General features: G+C 42.4%; 2 protein-coding genes across 2 annotated transcripts in view; both read left to right on the top strand.

The window, feature by feature from the left end:
- The window catches only part of SLC13A3 (solute carrier family 13 member 3), a 77804-nt gene extending 69552 nt beyond the window's left edge, over nucleotides 1-8252 (top strand). Inside the window, exon 13 of the mRNA XM_051976518.1 lies at nucleotides 4796-8252. Coding sequence (XP_051832478.1) covers nucleotides 4796-4981 — 186 coding nt within the window. The 3' untranslated portion in view covers nucleotides 4982-8252. The remainder of the gene's footprint in view (nucleotides 1-4795) is intronic.
- An 8369-nt stretch (nucleotides 8253-16621) lies between these two features.
- Nucleotides 16622-21060, top strand: OCSTAMP (osteoclast stimulatory transmembrane protein). Its single transcript, XM_051973603.1, has 3 exons — nucleotides 16622-16701; nucleotides 17532-18528; nucleotides 19312-21060. Exons 1-3 carry the CDS (start codon nucleotides 16622-16624, stop codon nucleotides 19690-19692), a joined length of 1458 nt encoding a protein of 485 aa, XP_051829563.1. The 3' UTR covers nucleotides 19693-21060.
- Nucleotides 21061-22228: the final 1168 nt, after the last annotated feature.

Here is a 22228-nt window from a genome sequence, read left to right as displayed (position 1 = left end):
GGAAGTAATCTCTGTTTGAACATCACACAACTTTATCTGTTCTGTTTCCAGGTCTGGTTTCAGGCAGGAAAAGCGTCCTTATTTAAGTGCTAATTAGTGTTGCACTAGAGCTAGGAGCTTGGGGAACACTCATTAGTGCCTTTCCCACTTAGTAAACCTCTCTCCAGAGAGGCCGCCATGCTGAGTTGCTCCTCCCAGAATCTGGCTGCAAGCTCTTGGGGGCAGGCAGCTTTTCCTCTGGCAGATCTCTCAGTTTTCTGTATTGATAACCTCCACCTAGATCACCCCAGAAGCAGACAGGCCCTAGCTTCCCAGATGCTCCATGGGCCACCCTCCTGGCTCCCACCTGGGAAATCAAATCGATAGAAACAAAGGATTTGGAGCTAGAAGGCCCTACACAGCTTACAATTCAGTTTCTGGGTGACTTCGAGAATGCAAAATGTTAGGGAGCATGTTGTTCAAACCCTTTAATTTGGGGAAACTCACAAGGTAGTAAGTAACCAAGCTGGGATTGAACCCAGATCTTCTGATTCCAGATCTCATGCTCTTTCTATTACACTGGTCTACATTGTTAGTATCTAATGATCAGGCTCTTCGGAACTTAAGAATTATGATTAGGTGGACAGATAGTGGATAGAGCATCAGCCCTGAAGGCAGGAGGGCTTCAAATTTGATCTCAGACATTTAACATTTATTAATTGTCTAAGACAACTCATTTAGCCCCAATTACCTCTCAAAAAAAGAAAAAAAGAAAGAAAGAAAGAAAGAAAAAGAAAGAAAACAAAACAAAACAAAAAAGAATTATGACTAGAGATGGCCAAAGAAAGGACACCAGTTAGGTTGTAAGCTCCTCAAGGGCAAGGACTGTCTTTTGTTTTCAAAATTGTAACCCCCATATTTCCCATAGTGCCTGGCACTTAGTAGGAATGTAACAAATGTTATCAGATAGGATTGGACTTTGAAAGGTAGGGAGGAGGAAAGGAACCTTGCTTTTTGAATAAGTTGTCTGGAGGCCTTAAGTCTCTTAAAAGAAAAGTCATTTCACCATTTTGTCTCTACTGAAATCCTTTGTTCAGTGCTGTACAGATCCCAAGGAAGTATCATTACAAGCCTGCCTTCAAGGGGATTGGAGTCTAATTGGAAAGACAAGTTGTACAAAGTGCTGACCTAGAAGTCAGGAGGCCCAACTTATATTTCTAGTTTAACTATTAATCTGCCATGAGACCTTGGAAGTAATTTCTCCTCTGTTTTCTCATTATGAAATGAGAAATGAGAAATGACCAGAGCTTCCTAACTTGGGGGTCCATGGATTCACTAGTGATCTATGAATAGATTTCAGAAAGTTTATGAATTTAGCTAAAAAAAAAGGTTTTGATATCTGTATTCTAATATAATTATGGTTTTTTGTAATTTTTTATATTTTTCTTTGTGCATTTAAAAAACATTATTCTGAAAAGGGATCTATTGTATACTTCACCAGATAGTCCTTGTCCTATTCGCCCTCCCATCCTTACGCATCTAATATAACTAAATAGAAATCCTCCTGGTCTCAAAAAACTCTAACTCTGACATTTTGTGTTTTTTTTAATAATCAGAGTGTGATTAAGTAATAAAATAAATGGTGATCATGATAAGGACCATAGGAATTCCAAGATGGGCAGCGATTAGTATGGATAGCAAAATCAGGGAAGAATCCATGGGATGGATGGGATTTGAGCTGAGCCCAAAGGTTTTAAGCATTTTCTAAGATTTCTAAATTGAGGTCTATCTACTACCATTACCTATAAATGCATCTTTACTCTGACCCATATACAAAAGGTTTGGCCGCTAATTAACTCACAAAAGGGACACTGAGGCTCAAAGAGAGGAAGTGACTTTCTCAGATTCACAGAGATTCAGTAAATAGTTGAAGTAGCATTTGAACCCAGGAGTGGTATGTGGCAAAGTGGATAGGCTTAGAATTACTCATTTTCCTGAGTTCAAATTTGGCCTCCAACATTTATTAGCTGACCCTAAGCAAGTCACTTAACCCTCATCTATAAAATAAGCTGGAGAAGTATATGGCAAACCACACCAGTGTTCTTTCCAAGAAAACCCCAAGTATGGTCACAAAGAGCTGGAATTGAAATGACTAAAAACAAATTCTGATCCCAATGTTGCTAGAATCTAAAGATCTGGGCTCAAGTTAAGTCAAAACGTTCACACTAGAATAGGTTTAACATAACTGTATATGTATAATCTATATTAGATTGCTTACTACCTTGAGGAGAGCAGGGAGGGAGAGAGAAAAATTTGTAACTCAAAAATCTTATAAAAATAAATGTTGAAAACTATCTTTTACATGTAATTAGAAAAAAATATTAAGTGGAGGAAAAGAGGGAGACCAAGTAGGATAAGAGGCCTAGAAATCTTTTCTCATGCATAGAAAGGGTATGGAAGTCTGAGCTCTAAGTCATGAAGACCCCTGAACACATTTTCCACTTAGACCAGAAAATTAACTCTGGCAAAAACTACAACTGGTTTTGTTTCTGTCGTACTTTACAGTTTGCAACATACTTATCCATGAGATAGCCCACTTAGGTTCCCATAAAACAGATAAGAAAACTGAGGTTCATAGAAATAAAGGGACTTGTCCAAGATCACACAAATAAGATTTGCTAGCATTGTGCCTCAGATTCAGATTTTCTTGATTCCCGCTCCACATTCCTCATCCTTATGCTAAACTGCGACTCCAAGGATTTGGAGACATTCGCTCAGCAAACTCTTGCCTGACCTTCCACCCAATTTCCTCAATCATGGGTTCATCACCTCTTGGACCTGATCAGTCAAGCAGAGTCTTGCTTCACAAGACATCGTTGGCTCTCCGCTACCTCAATCTTGGTACCTCTGTTTTCAAGAGGGCCAAGTTCACATCCACCGTAGGGATAAATGGAGTGAATACCTTTGTCCTCCTCCCAAGGGGTATTCAGAATGTGCAGAGCAAAGTTTAATTGCAAATAGTTTGCCAGCTTGGAGATTCGGCCCCGAGGCAGTATTGCATCATGGACAAAACCTGTTCTAGATCCTGCCATTTATGAGCTGACTGAGTTTGTTACTTAGGCTGAACCTCAGTTTTTCAACCTGGAAAACGAGAAATCTAAAGCTGGATCATCCCTGTGATCCCTCCTCCCTACCACAAAGTTCTATGTTCTGAAATCTTTTCTAGATCCGTTAGTCTGTTCAGAAGACCCCTTCCAGCCTCAGGACCCTGTGTTCTACGTCTCTTCCAGCTACACTAGTCTATGTTCTAAGGCCCATATATTGCCTCATGATTCTTACAACAACCTTGGAAGAGTGATACTATTATTACTTCTATTTTACAGACAAGAAAACTGAGGTTAACTGTCTAGCTAGTGTCTGAGGCACTTTGCCAGATACCACTCCTAGGTTCAAATGCTACTTCAACTATTTACTGAATCTCTATGGATCTGGGAAAGTCACTTCCTCTCTGAGCCTCAGTTTCCCCTTTGTGAGTTAATTAGCAGCCAAACCTTTGGTATATGGGTCAGAGTAAAAGATGCATTTCTAGGGAATGGTAGTAGATAGACTTCAATTTAGAAAGTGCTTAAAACCTTTGGGCTCAGCTCGAATCCCATCCATCCCATGGATTCTTCCCTGATTTTGCTACCCATACTGATCGCTGCCCATCTTGGAATTCCTATGGGCCTTACCATGATCACCATTTATTTTATTACTTAATCACACTGATTATTTAAAAAAAAACACACAAAATGTCAGAGGGAATTTGCTAATGTGTGTTCTAAAGTTCTCCCCCTTCACTCAGGTTCTACATTCAGTGCTCCACATTTCATTTTAGGGGACATTCTATTTGTATTAGGAATACATTCATTTCATTCATTTAGCAAACATTTACTAAGAAACTACTCCATGTAGGTGCTTGTGTTAGGTGCTCAGAAGGAACAGAGATAAGGGAAAGGAAGGAGCATTAAGCACCTACTATGTTCCAGGCACTGTGCTAAGAATTTCTACTAATATTGCCTCGTATGATCCTTATAACAACCGTGGAAGATTGGTACTATTATTACTCCCTTGTTACAGACAAGAAAACTGAGGTTAACTGTCTAGCTAGTGCCTGAGGCAGTCTGAATTGTTATCTTTCTTATTCCATATCTGGTGCTCTATTCACTGTGCTACCCGGTTGTCTTTAAATAAGTAAGTCTTGGTCCTTGCCCTCAGTGGAAAAATGTCCTTAAGTAAGTGCATCTAAAGGACTTTTTCTCTGTAAAAAAAATGCTCTTTCCTGTAAAAAGTCACAATTCCCTTTATGTATATATTGATAGCCCTTACCCTTACATTTCTTCTCTTATATTCATCCTCCTTAACCTGACATCTTTGAGGTTGTTTTTTTTTAAATCAGCACAAGCAATATCCTTCATAATTTTATTTTTTAATTTTATATACTTCTTCTGAGAACATTAACATTCTTCTGAGAAATGGACTATGGACATCACCAGACTGACTGCCAAAGCGTCGATGATATAAATGTTAAGAATCCCTGTCTTATAGCCTCATTATTAAGGAAATAGATCAGGGGTTCATTATTCCCATTTGACTGATGAGAAAACTGAGTCTTAGAAAATTTTAATGACCTAGCCATCAAGTTAATGGGAAAACCAGGACTTTGCTTCTTCTACCAGATTCCTTTGCATCTCTCTGACAATGCTATGATTTTCTCTGAATTCTGTCCAGTCCTTCTGGGTGAACCTTTCCTTCTTCTGGGTTTTGTGTGTTTCAGGTACGGACAGGTCTCCTGATGAACCTCGCAGGCGTTTTGCTGCTTAACTTGGCCATGAATACGTGGGCCCAGAGCATCTTCCAGCTGGGGACCTTCCCCGCCTGGGCGGAGGACCACTCGAGCAATGTCACAGAGCTGCTCCTTGATGTGTACAACACCACTCTTCAGCCCCTTCTCAATGTCTGAGCCCCGCCCAGTGGGACTGCTGAAAGGACTCACTTCGAATGGGGCCCTTCCCATCTCAGCCAGGCCCTCCCAGAGGGCATCCCCCACACCTGGTGCTCATCTCTAACTGGCCAGCCAAGCTATTTTGTTTCTGATCAAATAACTACCAGGTGAAGGAGACCTTTGGGACTCCTGCAGAGCCTCAAGGCTTATTTCGTAGGATATATTCTCCTCTATCACCATCCTCCACTCCAGCCCCCAACTCCCACATTACAGGGCACAGCTACACTTGGACCAGATATTCAGAGAGCTACTTCTTTTATCCCCAAGATGTCCCATAAGTATTCAGTTTCTTGTTTCCTAGGCTTCAGATGCTATTGAAAGATTTGGATTTCAAGAAGTCTTCTTTCTACGCCCCTCAAAGGTTTACAAAGTGTTTTCTTCACAACAAGTATCTCAAGTGTAATCATGCCTTTTTTACAGATAAGGAGACTGAGTCTCTGAGATGGTGAGCTACTTGCCCATGGTCACAGTAAGTGTTAGATGTAGGATTTGCCCCGAAGCCCTTTGACTTTACATCCTACTCTCTTGTCTACCATACCACGTTGCCTTGCCAACAAGATATACAGCCACCTAAAATTTTAGGTTAAGATCATTAAAGATCAGCCAGTAGTTCCCCTACCGTGACCACCGTTGCTCCTTAGGAGCGCACTGAAAGGAGAGTGGAGGATCGAGTACAATAGACTTGAAAAGATTATCTGACAAATAAGAATTTGCATTTCTTTTATAGGATGTTCACTTTATTAGATGATTTCAATTTCTATGATGGTTTTTTAAAACTACTATTTTTCTATCATAATGCCACCAAAAATCAGAAAACCTTTTTATTTTGGAGCCAAATTAAGTTCTAAGCACACGTACACACATGCATGGCACACACACAGATTAAATAAGCTTTTGCAAAATGCCTGTATTCGATTAACTGCTCTGCAGTCAAGCGAGCACAGGGCCATAGAATCATAGATTTCAGAGGCCTTCTAGTCTCACTCCTTCCTTTTATAGATCAGGAAATGGAGGCACTTCAGTTAGGCCAGTATTATAACTATAAGAGAAAGATTAAAATGAAGTCTGGCGACTTGGAGATCAATGTTGAGGAGTCTCTTGTGCAGACTCACACAGATGCAAAGGACCATGGAGACTTCTAGTACAGCCCTCCCTGGCAAAAATCCCTTCTTGAGAATCTCGTGGGATGGGGGGCGGGTTATCTGGCTGTGATTCAGAGATTGCCAATGAAAGGGAATCCCTACCTCCCGAGGGAGCCATTATCCTTTCTAAATATTAATTATTAAAAAAAGTTTTCCTTGATATGAAACCAATATATCTGCCCCCTTCAACTTCTACCAAGAGCCCCCAGTTTTGCCCTCAGGAGCCAAAGAGAATGAGTCTCACTTCTCTTCCATTCAATAGACTTTCCAAAACTTCACAACCTGACCCATCCCCTAAGTTTTCCTTTCAGATTAAACATGCTGTCTCTCTGGTTAGTGCTCCCATGGCCCTGGTCTCTAGTTTTCAGATCTTTTAAAAACAGGATTAACAACCAGTCTCGAAGACCCACCCAGAGGGCTTGTTCCCAAACAGGAGGTAATCTGAAGACTGGGTGGCTAATTCCAAACGGGGCATTTTAGATGGGGCTGCTCTGCCATCTCTGGGATCCCTCCTGCACAAAAAGGGCTAAACCCTTAACTGAAGGACCAGATCTAGTTCATTAGGATTTTTAGAATTTCAGGCCCTGGTTTAGAATTGTGACTTAGACACGTCCATCTCTCCAGAGAAACAAATTCTCATTTTTGTTCCTGAAAAGGACTGTGATACTGGCAGATTTCTAGAACACATAGCCAGGAGAAGAGAATAAACACCCAGAATGGATTTCTTCTCACAGAGAACAAACATCCAGTAGCAAAGGGTGAAAGAGACTCAAGAGGGCTTGGAATTCTCAGTCTGAGCCAGTGATTTTCTCTCCTCTTGCTCAGACATACACACTGACTTCCTCCTGGAGTATTTATGACTAGGAGGGATGAGTCCTAACCTTGCTGGATCATACCTTCCTCCTCCTGACATACTTCCCTCAGTGGGATGAATCTTCCTGGAAGTTAGCACATACTATCCCAAGCAATATTATTTAAATTTATGGGAGGAAAAAAATTGCTAATCTACCACAAAGTCTCATCTGGTTGATTTTTGTACTTTCAATGAAAGGACTTATAGGCACCGGTGATTTCCACTTAATTCTTTTATAAATCTTTCTTTCTTTTTCACTAGGAATCAGAATGTCAGAACAGGGAGTGACCTTACAACAGAGAACTGAGACAGAACAGGAATGAGTCTGGAAACATAGAATGCAATGGAATAATAATGCCAGAACTGGTTTTTCATTTTTATGTCACAGGCCTTAAAATGTAGATTTTCAGAGCTGGAAACCCTCTTAGAACATAGAATGTCAGCTGGAAGGGACTTTCCATCACAAATGATAGGATTGGAAGGGCTCTTAGAGCAGTGAACATTAGAGCTGGGTGGCAGCCTAGCACATATGCTAGAGAAGGGGAAACTGAGCCCCACAATGACTTCCCCAAGATACTACAGTTAGTAAATGGCAGAGCCTAGATTTTAATCTTAGTTTTCTGACTTAAAACCTAAAGCTCTATGTAGCACACTGTATACTGTGTGTGTTAGAAAACATCAAGCTTTCAGGTAATGAGATCACTAAAGAACTAAGAGGGCCTTAGCTTTATGCAGGCTGGTGGCTGGAGAAATAACTGCAGGTGTTTATTTCTATTTTGCTTTAATATAAGTGGGGATGCCTGTGGGATGCCTACCTTATTCTCAATTCATCCCACCTACTTGCTTACCAGTAACGGAAATCCCTATAATTTGAGATAAGACCTTTCATCCTATAGTTGGAAAAGAAGCTAAAAAATATCAGTCCTCCACAGGGAAGGGCTACGACTTAGTTCTTCTGTGGAATAAATGATTGATATCACAATCTTTCCAGAGGAAGAAAGAGGGCAAGGGAGGGCGTTGAGCTACACAAATAAACACTCGCTCTATCTTTAATTGAATCGGTTGGTAAAGCAATTCCCTTGCAGTCTTCTTATGTGTCAAAGGGTGGGAGTGTATCAAGAATCTACCTGAGTGTCCATTTCCAGAGCCCTCTGTAGACATCTTGAGATGTCCTGATTTTCAGAACATTCTTGATTATAAACCTATACAATAAAAGACTTTAATTGGAACCTTATACTGCTGTGGTTTGATCTAACTGAAGTAAAATAAGGGTAAAACAGCTCCCATTTCTCGAGCATTTTGGGGTTTACAAAGTAATTTTCCCCATAATAATCTGAACTGGGAATAGAGAGACCACTGACAGATAAGTAGACGATCACTTCATAGATAAAGCAACTGAGGTCGAGAGAGATAAAGTGACTTTCAAGATCCCAGAGCTAGTAAACGGAACAGATGCATGGCTTCCCCTTAGAGCTGAAATAAGGCCCAGAGGTTAAATCCAGGAATCCCTATTGTGCTATCTCTGATATGAAATCATTCACCTCTGTTTGAACATCCCCAATGAGAGGAAAATCACTACTTACAGAGACAACCTTATCCCCTTAATGGCCATTCTACTTATTAGTAGGTTCATTACAATGAGCTGAATTGAAATTCGCTGCTCCAGCTTTGTCCTTGAGGCTGAACAAAATAAGTCTAAGCCCTCTTTCTTTTTTTTTTCTCAATAGTGCTTTATTTCCCTAAATTCATGTAGTTTTTAACATTCATTTTTGTAAGACTTTATGTTTCAAATGTTTCTTCCTCCTTCATTTATCTCTCCCCTCCCCAAGACAGCAAGCAATCTGATACAGATTAAATATGTACAATTCTTTTAAACATATTTCCATATTTATCAGGTTGTACAAGAGAAATCAGATCAAAAAGGGGAAAAACCATGAGAAAGAAAAGGCAAACAAACAAAAAAGTGAAAGTACTACTAAAGCCTCTTTTATAGGAATTATTTTCAGGTACTATTTCTATTCCAGATACTAGAAGACACCTGTCATGCTGTTCTTTTCTCTTCCACCCCACGTCTTCTCTTTTGTAGGCTCAGCATTCCCAGTTCCTTCAGCCATCCTGGTGACCTTCCTCTGGATTTACCCCAGCTTGTCCCCAGTTTCAGATATAATATTCCAAGCAGACTCTGAGCAGAGCTCCCCGAAATCCCTGGGCTAGGATTTCTCAATCACCGTGTCTGAGCTTCGCTGTGTGGTCAATGGAGGAAGCGCAGGACTTGCAGCCAAGAGCAGGCTCTGTTTTGCATTTGAACATGAATGGCCCCTGACACGCTGGTGGCTTAAGGCCAGTCCCAGTCCCCTTCACAGCTCACATTTCCCTGGCTACATTCGTGCCGTGCAATAGCGATTTTCTCTGAAACTTACCTGGCTTCTGGGAGTCATTACATGGGGGTCTGTAATTTGGGGGGATGCTTTGCAAAGAGAAGACACTCACATCATTAATGGCAGCAGAGAGAAATGATTCTTTGCCGGACCCCATGAGGACACCCAGTGTCCTAGGCCATGCAGGGCCTGGCAGGAGGCTTTACTTTTGAAACAGAAACCAGGAAGCAGCTCGGAAGCCCAATAGCCCAGTTTGTTGTGTGGACACAATGTAGTCCCACAGCCTTTCATCGGCTCACACAGGGCAGAGGACGAGAAAGTAGGTCATATCCCTACCCCAATGGGTAGTCTTTGTTGCACACTTACTCTCGCATCAACTCTCAACCCCACTTAAATCTTACCCAGCCCTGACTTTGCCCACCTAATTGTACTGGAATGTATCCTCCCGAACAACTCTGGTCATTCTTCCTCTGATCCTATGCTTACATTCCCCAGGTAGATCTCCCAAACCAGTCATCAACTTACACCAGCTCTGAGACAGTGTCCAGCTGGTCCTGATACCAGCCCCTGCGTAGAATTATATAGCTTTGTTTCTCTTGGCAGCTGCCCTGTTCCCCATTTATGAAGGGGTGCGAGTATTCCTTTTCTGCTGCAAGTCCAGAGCACCTTAAGATCTTGACAAGCTAAAAGCTATAGTTTTGCTCCCTCCTTTTCCTCTTCCCACAAGTAGAGATGATAACGAACCCAGTTGGGAGGGACAACCCAAGGGTTCTGAGAAGCCCTACCTGCCCCACAAGCTCCTGGCTTGGCCTTAGATAAGGGCTCAGCTGTAGGCATGGACAGGTGCCTGCAAAATATGCTGTGAAGAGTTCCAGAACTTATCATCCAAGTCCGTATGCGTGTTATCGTTGTTGAGTTTTCAGTCACATCTGACTCTTTGTGATTCCACTTGGGGTTCTTGGCAAAGATATTGGAGAAGTTTGCCTTCTCCAGCTCATTTTACAGATGAGGAAACTGAGGCAAATGGGGTTAAGTGACTTATCCAAGGTCACACAGCTAGTAAGTGTCTGAGGCCAGATTTGAACTCAGGAAAATAAGTGCTTCTGTCTTGAGGCCTCGTGTTTTATTCACTGTGTCACCTCCACACACTTGTAACTCTCACAAAGCCTAAAATTCCACCATTTCTTCTTGGTAGTAAGGCAGTCTGCTAGAGATGTGGTGGATGTGGTGGTTGCGGTGGGGGTGGTGACGGTGGTAGAGTCCACTGCGAGCTGCCACTCTTGCCATCTATTTCTTAGCAGAGGCTACCATTACAGGATCAGGGACTCTTGGCAAACATCAGTAGGAATGGAAGGGGCTATTGTACTAGAAGAAGTGGTATATTGGTAAATGTTTAACAATTGACTTTCCAAAAAGCACAACACATTTTAAAGTTTAATTTGCATTATGAAAAATTTCTCCATCATTTTCCTTAAGTCTGCAACAGGAATTCTCAAACAATAGTCCACAGTTAGGCTGAAGGTCTGAGCTGAAGTTGGCTAGGCCCTCGTCTAGACCAGAGATAGCAAGCTATAGTACTCTCCAGTGTGCAGAAACCAAATTAAAATGTGATTGGGATATAGTGAATAAAATAAATGAAAATATAATAAAACATAGATAATTTTAAACCTAATCATTATATACTTATAGGAACATGTATGTATGTATTAAGTGGCCCCATTTCTATTTGAGTTTGACCCATTGATCTAACCAGGGGTCCTCAAACTACATCCCGCGGCCAGATGCAGCAGCTGAGGACGTTTATCCCCCTCACTCAGGGCTATGAAGTTTCTTTATTTAAAGGCCCACAAAACAAAGTTTTTGTTTTTACTATAGTCCGGCCCTCCAACAGCCTGAGGGACAGTGAACTGGCCCCCTATTTAAAAAGTTTGAGGACCCCTGAATTCAACAAAGGAATAAATCAAGTCTTAATTTGTAGTATTTGTTCATTTCTGAGGTGTAGATGTTCACATGGCACCTTTAACAATTAACTCTTGGAAGCTGGTTCCAGATAATTCCAGCACACCCCTGCATAGTGATGGTGTAGGGGAGGGGGAACAGGGTTTAACGGAAAGGGTGTTGGGAGGCAGAATGCATAGTTTGGAGACATAGTCCTACCACTAACTCACTGTGAGACCTCAAACAATATTATTTTCCTGGGTTTTAATTTCTTCCACTGTAAAATAGAGATGATAATATTTAAAGAATCATAGAAGTAGAGGTTAGCAAGGTCCTGAAAGGTCATCTATGAAATCCAATCTCATTAAAAAAAAAAAGACAAGGAAGAATGAAAGAGAAAAAGAAGGAAGAAAGAAAGGAAAGAAAGGTGAGGGAAAGGAAGGAAGGGAAAAAGGAAGGAAGGAGGAAGGAGAGAGGGAGGAAGGAAGGAAAGAAGGAAAGAAGGAAGGGAGGGAGGGAAGAAGGAAAGAAGGAAGGAAAAGAGGGAGGAAGGAGGAAGGAAGAGAGGGAGGGAGGGAGGAAGGAAGGAAGGAAAATAAAAAGGGAAGGAAGGGAGGGAGGAAAGGAGGAAGGAAGGAAGGAAAATAAAAAGGGAAGGAAGGAAGGAAGGAAGGAAGGAAGGAAGGAAGGAAGGAAGGAAGGAAGGAAGGAAGGAAGGAAGGAAGGAAGGAAGGAAGGAAGGAAGGAAGGAAGACTGCTTCTCCCTGTATCACAGAGGCTGGAAGTGCAGTGACTACTTATGGACTGATCCCATTACTGATCCATATGGAAATTTTGACCTTTTCCATTTCCCAACTAGATAGGTTCACCCATTAGGCAGCCTAAAGACCTTCTCTTTTAAGGGTCACCATATTATTTTTTCCCTGCTCAAAGTCCTACCACTCCTCCCTGTAATCTAGAAGATGAAATCCATTCAGACTTAGTTCAGATGCCTCAATGGATCAGCCCTATGCAGTTCAGAATACTGAGTTTAGGAGATCCCTAGCCTGGGTCTTCCCAGCAGCTGAGATTATAGTAAAGTGCCATCATCTCAGCCTCCAATCTCTTTATTTTAAGAAGGTTCTGAAAATCAAGTGACTTACTCATGATAACGAATGTAGAAAAGAGTCGAACTCAGGACTCTCTGACTCCAAGTTCAGTGCACTAGTCACTTCAGTCAAATGTCTCTCTTTACTTTTCCATGCTTTGGTTCCCTTCTCTGTAACGTGGGAATACTAAGGAAGGAATAATTATTAATAATAATAATGCTTCGATAAAGTCCTCCAACTCTTTATTTTTACAGATTTGGAAAATTAAGGCCTTTTGACTCTAAGCCCAATGTTGGTCTTAAACGCCTTCATAAGTCAGTCCATCTCAGTGGATCTCAACTTATTCCTCTGTAAAATGGGACTAATCATACTTGTGCTCTTTGGGCTATTGTGAAGAAATAATGATGATGATGATAACAATAGCTAGCACTTATATGGTGTTTTTAAAGTTTGCAAAATACTTTACAATGATTTTACATCCTTACCATAACCCTGGGAAGTAGATGATATCATTCTTCTCATTTTACAGATGAGGAAATGAAAGCAGACAAAGGTCTCAGGTCCAATCTGCACTTAGATCTTCCTGGGATTCCAGACCCAGCATTCCATCTAGTGCAATACCTAGCTGCCAAAAGAAATGAGGTTTCATAAGCTGTAAAACTGCTAAGCAGGATTCTTTACTTTTTTGTGTGTTATGACCATTTGGCAATCTGGTGAAGCCCACAGATCCTTTCCTGGAAGAATATTTTTAAATGTAAATTACATAGGAAGCCAAATATTGAAATAGTTACCAAAATATTAAAAAAAAAAAAAACAAGATCATGAACCCCAAATTAAGAACTCCTGCTGAAAAGGAAGGTAAGCTGAAGATCACAGCCTGGTAAATTAACTGATCTCTAAGACACAGCCTAGTATAAAACTGGGCAGATGATGCTATCCAGGTAGATCTCATCACTGGCCTTTCGTCTTCCTCTATGCTCTATGCATGGCTACATCCTAATGTCCCTCCCAGATCTAAAGTACCCAGGACCCTATTTCTGGAGAGGGCTCTTTTACCCCAAGAGGAATTTGATTTACTTTAAGGTGTTCTAAATGTCCACTTGGGCTTAGCCCCACAGCTCCTCCAGCTCAGAGGTCTAGGGAATGGGAAGGGAGGGCAGGGAAGGGGCAGGAAGCCCGCAAGAAAGGATCTGGGTTATGAAAGGGCCAAGCTGTGCTCCTCTGACATCATCCTCACAGATCAACAACCATAACTTCCCTTCCTAACCAAGATACAGATGAGTACTGTAGCCATTTATCAAAACCCTCCTTGGCTCTGCACCTTCATTCTGCCTTGTCAAATTTAGTCCTCCTTTGATGATTCAGAAAGCATTGAACAATCTCACTTTATAATGGAAGTAGATGGCTATCTGTCCATCCTCAAAAGGAGAGGGGCATCCTGGAATTTCTAGCCTTGATACCTTTCTTTGGAGGTCTTGAGGAAATATAGATATTTTCATTAAAATCAAGTGTTAAATCAAGTGAAGAACAGGACAGCAGGAATTCTTTTGTCCTTTCCACCCACCTCCTTTTCCAGTCACATCTCTCTGATGACATTGGAGATTCTTCATCCCTAACACGCTGTACTGAAGGCTAATTATTTCATAGATCAAAAAAAAAAAAAAACTCAATGAAAAATGCTATCCATATTCACACAGAGAACTCATGGACTCTGAATACAGATTGAAATATACATTTTCCTTTTTTTCAATGAGACTAATTACAAAAATATGTTTTGCATGACTTCACATGTATAATTGCTATCATATTGCTTACCTTTTCAATGAAGAGAGAAAGGGATGGAGAGCAGAGAATTTGGAACTCAAATTTTAAAAAATGAATATGAAGAAATAATTTTTTAAAATCCTATTTTCTGATAGAAGCTTTAAAACGCTTGTAGTTCTTACTCCATACTGTCCTCACTAATTCCATTCCTCCTCCTACCCAGTGCCTGATGATGTCAAATGGGCCATTCAGGATATGGCAGAGGACGGAACCATTTTTAAAGGTCACTAAAGCAGAAGTGGTTTTTTTACCACATCCCAGCTGATCACTTCTACATATATATGCACTTCCTCCTCTGCTAAGGCACCTACCGGTCTCCCAAGTGATCTGCGGACAACTATTGTTTTAGGAGTATGAGGAACTCCCAGGGGACTGAGGACCAGCTGGTCAGAATGGGGTAGGTTGAAGAGTCGGGAGGGGAGGTTTGGACTATAGGATACTGATCCAGAAGGTTGCCTTCTGGTCCTAGACAAAGGTGAAATCCATAGGTATCTGGTTGGTGGTGTGTAGGATATGCCTAAAAGATTATTCCCCTCAGCTGTTCGGAGTAGTGCCATTTCCTTCTGGTTGACAATGAACAACTATCCTCAGAGCCAACCAGAAAGCCTCGTATAAAATGAATATAGGTTACCTGGCAGTTGAAGAAGTTCTGGGTGGAGAGTTCTCCTATCTATGACAATATTCATAAGAATTATTATGTTGGTCTGAAAATAGGCTGTGACCATAAAATGAAATGTTTTTGAAAAAGAAAATGTGTGTCTGTCTGGGTATGTATGTGTGTGTGAAGAAATTTTAAAATGAGGCTGATAAGAAATCACAGTTCAAGTTTTATTTATTTTATTATACTTTATTATATATATATGTGTATATATATACACATACATATTTATTTATTTTAATATACTTGGGCAAAAGTACAGCCGACATTTGGAGCCATCAGATTGGTTCCCTGTCCCCTTGGAAACCAGAAAGCAGAATTGGGACCCTCAGGGAGGCAGCGGAGGGGAGAAGGTCTAGGAGGAGAATATTGTAGCATTGCGGATACTTGTCAAAAGGAGGCCTTTTCTAGATGAGAATGGACAGATGCATTATCTGATTACTACATTTCAACAGGACATTTTAAATTGGCCTCCAAGGGAAGTGGAACTCGATGCCTTTTTGCAAATTGGAACACTGAGGCCCAGGCAATGGAAGAAAGGGTGATTTATAGTGTAGGATCAGAATCAGAGATTCCCAGGTCCTGGGCTGCCCCTAAGAGAATTTTAACTCCCTTTGAACTTGGGGAGAGAGGAGGTCAGTACAGGTATAGTCATGAAGAACGGGTGGGTTCTGCTATTGGAACATATCCACCCTTCCCTGGACCTCAGGCTCCTAATCTAGCAATTAAGAGCAATAATTCTGCCCAGACGACTTTCCAAGGCAATTTGTGGAAAGTTTAGAATGGCATCACAGAACTAGAAGGAACCATGGACCTAAGAGCACAAATTATCAGAGCTGAGCGGAAACTGAGACCTTAGAACACAGGACATCAGAGCAGACATGATCAAAAGTGAGAAGACCCCATTAGATCCTAGAACAGGGAATCAGACGTGGGGTTGAGAACAGAAATTATTAGAGCGAAGAAAGATTTTAGTCTTGAATATCAGTTCTGGGAGCTATGTTAGACCTTGGGACAAAGATGATCAGAGTGACTTGAATAGATCTTGGAACACAGGATAGTAGAACTGGGAAAGACATTAGAGATGATCAGAACTGAAAAGGTCTTGAACCTCAGAACGTACTATCAGAGCTCCTGGAAAAGATCTTAGAACATAGATCAGGGATGATTAAAACCAGGAAAACCCCAATTTTCCCAGCCTTACAACATCGAATTGGGAGGAGCCTTAAGGCTTCAAATGTAAGTAAAAGCCTTTTATAAACTCTAAAGCATTGTACAAGTGGGCAGCATGACTATGATCAGCCCCAATTCATAATAAAACTAGGCCTGTGACTAGTCCACTGCACAGTACCCCACCTCCAGCAGCGAGCCCTCCTTCCCACAACTCAGGTCACTTCCACATCTCCTTATACGGTCAAGTGGAGAAATGCCTTTCTACTGGGACTTAGGGCTCCTCCCTAGAGAGCAGGAGGGTCAGAGGTTAGGGACAGCAAGGAGCCCAGATTAAGAACCACAGTTTTCCCACCTCGAGTATCCACAAAACACTTCTTTGCAGACTCTGAGGAGATTGTTAGAAGTCAGGCAGATGGGGACTTCACCAGCTGATGTTTCAATCTAATTTTACAGAAAAAGAAATGGTGATTCAGATAAGAGAAATGGCATGCCTAAGGGAACACAACCATTAAATATCAAATGCAGATCTCCTGAGTACTTCACTATGGCCTACCTCATTGAGATCAAAGGTGGAAAGGAGAAAGTTAGGATCTGGAGACTTAAGGAGGGGGAGATTTGCTGGGGGTAATGCTTTTCCTTCATTCACTCACTCATCTGTTCATAGATTTATGCCAGGAGTCCTCAAACTTTTTAAATAGGGGGCCAGTTCACTGTCCCTCAGACTGTTGGAGGGCCGGACTATAGTAAAAACAAAAACTTTGTTTTGTGGGCCTTTAAATAAAGAAACTTCATAGTCCTGGGTGAGGGGGGTAAACGTCCTCAGCTGCTGCATCTGGCCCGCAGGCAGTAGTTTGAGGACCCCTGATTTTATGCAATAAATACTGAATACCAACTATAGGCAAAATTAATCAGTCAAATAGTATTTATTAAGTACTTACTGTGTGCCAGGTACTGTGTTAGGCACTAAGGATACAGAGAAAGGCAGAAGGCAGCCCCTGCCCTTAAGGAACTCACAGTCTGATGGTGTGAGGGTGGGGGGATGAGGACACAAGAGACAGAAAAGCAGAAGAGTGAGGGAGGGGAGGGGAGAGAAGGTACTTGTTCCGGGGACTAGAAGAAGGAATACAGAGGAGGTCAATGGGATAAACAAAGATAAAGGAGACCCAGGCCTCATGTTGCCAGTCTCTGCTCTGCTTTGAGGAGAAAACAGGCAGCATGATTCATATAAACCAGGTATATATAAGCCATATATACATCATAGATGCAGAATAGTTCTGGGAGAGGGAAAGTTCAGGCAGCTAGGTTCACAATCTCTCTGGGCCTCAGTTTTTCCCTTTCTAAAAAGATTTATAAAGTTCTAAAGACCCTGTCTAAGATTCCTCTTCACCTTAAATGTCGCGATCTCATGGTCCTTCCTGAGCTCACAGAGGTCTCCTCCCGCTCTCCCCACGCAGGAAGTGGCCCTGGCATTCGGGGCTCCTGAAGGCCCAGGAGCTGTTTCTGGCAGCATGGGGGGTCTATTCGAAGTCCGTCCCAGCCAGCTGCGGGCAGTTGCTAAGTCAGCTTCTGCTATGCGCTCTCATCGCCGGGGCTGCGGGCGGACTCACCTACAACTGGCTGGCTTCCTCCCTGATGTACTCAGCAAGGACGGCGGCAGCGGGAGCCGCGGCCTGCGGCTTCCTGCTGTTCCTGGCCCTGGGTCTGGTGCACCCGGCCCGCTGCCTGCTGGCGATTACCGTGCCCACCCTGGGCACCAGGCAGGGCCGCCGCCTGCTCCTGTCGTCCGGCTTCGCCGAGCTGGCCACTCAGGTGGTCCCCAACGTTCTGGCCAACGTGGCTGCCACCACCCAGGTGCTGAGGTGCGTGGCCCAGGGCTCCCTGGAGAGCCTGCTCAACTCCACCCGCCAGCTGGAGGCAGCCACGGAGGCCCTGGACTGGGCGTCGAGGCGGACCGGGGGCCGCAGACTGGCCTTCGAGACCCCCGGCGACTGCTCCGCCCTGCGTCTCCAGCTGCTCGCGGCCACCCGGAGGGTGCAGGAGGATGTCTCGGCCCTGGAGGCGCTGCTGCGGGGACTGGCTCTGGGCACCAACCGCGTGCTGGCTGCAGTCTTTATTCTCTCCCTCCTGTCCGAGTCGGGGCGGTACTTAAAGGGCTATCTGACCGATCTGCAGTTCGACAACCTCTACAGCAGCGAGCAGCTGGAGCGGCTGCTCAGAGAGAGCCCCCCGCGGGGCTCGCCTCCGGCGCTGGTCCTCAGCGTGACTCGCCTGCGGCTCTCCCGGGCTGAGAAGCTCCACTGCCTGGTCCGCCTGGCGTTTCTGGGGATGCCCCTGGGGGCCATGGCCGTGATTGTGGCCGCGGATCACGTGGCCTTCCTCCTGGCAAGCGTGGCTGTAGCCTGGGCCCAGAAGCTGCCCACCCTGCCCATCCATCTGAGCATCAAGTATGATGTGAGTAGGGGAGAGGGGCGGGGAGTGGGGGGCAGAGGGTGGGGAGACCCTTTGGTTCCTAACATGGTTTTGGACGTGATGGAGACCTGATGTCTGGGAGACGCCTTCAAGGTCTTCAATCTGCGCACAAACTTGCATCATTTCATAAAATATCAGCGCTAAACAAGGTCTTAGAATTTTTTTTGGAGGCAATTGGAGTTAAGCAGCTCACCCAGATTTGAACTCGGGTCTTTCAGCGCTCTATCCCCTAGAAGCCCCCTAGACAAGGTCTTCAGACACCATAAGTACACAGGATAGAGAACTGGAACTCTGGGATGGATAGAAAGGCAGACTATGAATATAAAGGCCAACGGGGCTGGCAGAATATTAGCTCTTACCGTGCTGAAAACAAGTGGTAAAGGTTTGAAATTTAGACCACCAGCCAAGCAAAGGACCCCAAAGAGGTCCCTCGTTATGCTACAGAACAAGGAATCATGGGCCTGCGTTTAGTGCTGGAAGATGTTTTAAAATGCAGATGTAAGAGTTAGGAGGAACTTTAGAATATAGGATGTCAGAATTGGGGGAATCTTAGAATATTGAATATTAGCCCTGGAAAGGACTTCAGAATACACAGAATGTCAGAAGTGAGAAGAACCTTAGAACATAGAATATTAGTACTTTATAATATAAAACATGGAATTTTACAGCTTGAAAAATTATAGGAATTCTTTAAACCAATTCCCCCCTTTAAAGAGAGAAAAATGAGCAAAGTCACATAGCCAATTAGTGTCTGGGTCTCCTGAGAAATGCTTAAGAGAAACTGCTTCTATATTATACCCACATCTTTTGGTTCCTCTCCCCTACTTCCAGGCCAAGTACACACTCTTTGCTTTCATCTCCTTCATCTTCAATCAACCTTCTGAAGAGAAATCCCTGAACACTTACCAAGGCACATCCAAGTGGGAACTCCGCTTCACCTCAGACAGTTGCCAGTTGTACCCCGCACAGCCCCCACAATACACGGCTGCCTTGGCTGCAGGGACCCTCTTCCTCATTGCTTCTGCCACAGTCTTCCTGGAGACCTACGCCCGCAGGCTGGTTCATAAAGTGGCTGCCTCCTTCTTCCAGGCTCAAGAGGAACAGAGGGCCCGATACCTGTTTGCCCGGCTTCACCAAAGTCACTAAAAGAAGGAAGCAGAACCCTTCCATGCCCGAGGTTCCTCTTGCTCATGTTCTTCAGTCCTCTGGTCTGCATTGGGTTTAGGGCCATTCATATACATGTGGCCTTGAGGTCCAGGGATACCTTTGAATGAATGCTGTGAGAATCTCAGGGATGCCCTCCCAGGTCATACTCTTAGACCTTCTGAAGGAAGAAAAGACCTCCCTTTTCCAGGATGTCAAATTTTTCCTATGAAGGTTTCGAACCTAACTGGAACCCACCCAAACTGGAAGGCATCTCAGAATGAAAGGCAGAGCTGGAATGAACTTTATTTTATTTTATTTTTTTATTATACCTTTTTATTGACAGAGCCCATGCCTAGGTAATTTTTCAACATTGTCCCTTGCACTCACTTTTCTTCTGACTTTTCCCTTCTCTCCCTCTACCCCTTCCCCAGATGGCAGGTAGTCTCATACATGTTAAACATGTTAAAGTATATCTTAGACACAATATATGTGTATACATCCATACAGTTCTCTTGCTGCACAAGAAAAATCAGATTTAGAAAGATGAAAATAACCTAGGAAGAAAAACAAAAGTACAAATAGTCCTCAGTCATGGAATGGACTTTAAAACAAACCAATTGATGAACAAGGCTTTAATAAACACCTACTATGTTCTGGGCTCAGTGATAGTCAATAAGGAAAGAATGACAAAAAAATGGAGCAATCCCTGCTTTCAAGAAATATATGTTCTAATCTATCCTCATTTTACAGAAGGTAAAGCTGAGGATCAGAGAAGAAAAGTTCTTAGTTCCAAAATTCTGAAAGGCAATTTCAGAACTGCCTTAGTTCCAAAATCCTAGAACTGGAAAGTTCTAGAACCTCAAAAGCCAGTTGGGTCAACCCTACCATTTTTACAGATAGAAATTGGATTTCATTGAGATTAATGAATTTGCCGAAAGTCACACAGAAATCATGATGGCATGATTTGAACCCAGATCAGTACTCTGAGTCTAGAACCAATACTCTTTCCCTTCTTAAGCACATAGTAGCAGAAATACTAGTAGATCTGGGATTCAAACCTGATCTCTTTGGTTCCAAAATTGTGGATTTTCTCACTCTACCACATTGTCTTCCAATTATCTATTTTAGACCCTCCTGAATTCTCAAAGCTCTCTTTACTTCATATTTTTCTGCTTTGTTGCATTAGAACAGGTAACATGGGTTACGATTGGACATTCCTTCCAACATTTCTGGTTTTGACCAGGGCTCTGAGCTGTTTTATTTTGCTCTGTGATCATTTCCTGATGTAACTAATCCTGCTCAGAACAGAGCTGGACATTTAATAAATATTTATTGATAGATTTATCTATTTAAAACTTTTTAAGTAGTTCTGGCTTTTGGTTTCATTAAAACTGTATTAAACTTCATATGAAAAAAATTAATTCTAGTCTCTGCCTCTTGGAGAAAGAGTGAGGAATGTTTAGCCTTGAGAAGAGACAGGTGGAAGGTATGATGAGTATCTTTCAGTGTCTGTCACAGGGAAGGGGAATAACCATCTTTTGCTTAGACATGGGACTTAGACTAATTGGGAAAAGCTACAAGGAGATGATTACAGCACAAGGAACAATTCTTAACAAATGTAATTACTGGAAAATAAAATGGTTTATTCTGAAGGCCCAAGAGAACAGAAAAGGTGGTGGAAAGAGCACTGCAATGTAGCTGAATGAGTTTAAGAAAAGATCTGCTTTCATACACTGGCTCTGATCCTAGCTGTGTGATGCTGGATAAGTCAATCAACATCCTTGAATTACTCCATTTTCCTCCTAAAGAGGAAAGAGGACAGAGATATAGATATAGATAAATAGATAGATACAGAGAGACAGGGTCAGAAGGATAGAGAAAGAGGGAGGCAAAGAGAAAGAAAACAGAGATAGAGACATAGAGGATAGAGACAGAGAAGGGAAGAGAAAAAGAAAGCAAACTACACTTTCCAAGGAACTTTACATCTGTTCTCTTATTTTATTTTCACAATGACTCTGCAAGTTCAGTAATATTATTATTCTCATTTTACAGATGTGGAAATTGAATCTGAGAGAGATTAAGTGATTTTCCCAGGCAGGAGTGTGCTAAAGCCAACTCAAAATGCTTCATGAAAAGGGATTTTTTAAAAATCAGTATAAGCATTTATACCTATGAAATTAGCAAACACTACGAATCAGAGCTTGATTTATTGTTTCACTGATCATTTAGACTTAAGAAAGTAAAGAAGAAAATGTTAATAATACAAGTTAGCTTTTTTGTTTTTTTCCCTTTTAGGCTAAATTTAAAAGTAGGTCCTATGTATATGTGTCCCTTCTCAAGATCTGGCTGTTAAACATTGTTAAACCATGTCCAAGGCTCCCACAACTATTAAGTGCCTGAGGCACAATTCAATTTCAAGTCTTCTTGACTGAGTCTAAAACTCCATTTCACAACCCAGTGGTCCTATGGAGTAAATTCTTTATATCACCTCCCTCACAGGGTATAGATATACTATAAAATGCAAGTTATTATTATC

The sequence above is a fragment of the Antechinus flavipes genome, chromosome 2, assembly GCF_016432865.1.
Source record: "Antechinus flavipes isolate AdamAnt ecotype Samford, QLD, Australia chromosome 2, AdamAnt_v2, whole genome shotgun sequence".
Taxonomy (NCBI): Eukaryota; Metazoa; Chordata; class Mammalia; order Dasyuromorphia; family Dasyuridae; genus Antechinus; species Antechinus flavipes.
Note: the sequence above shows the minus strand (reverse complement) of the source record. Positions and strands in the feature narration are given on the sequence as shown.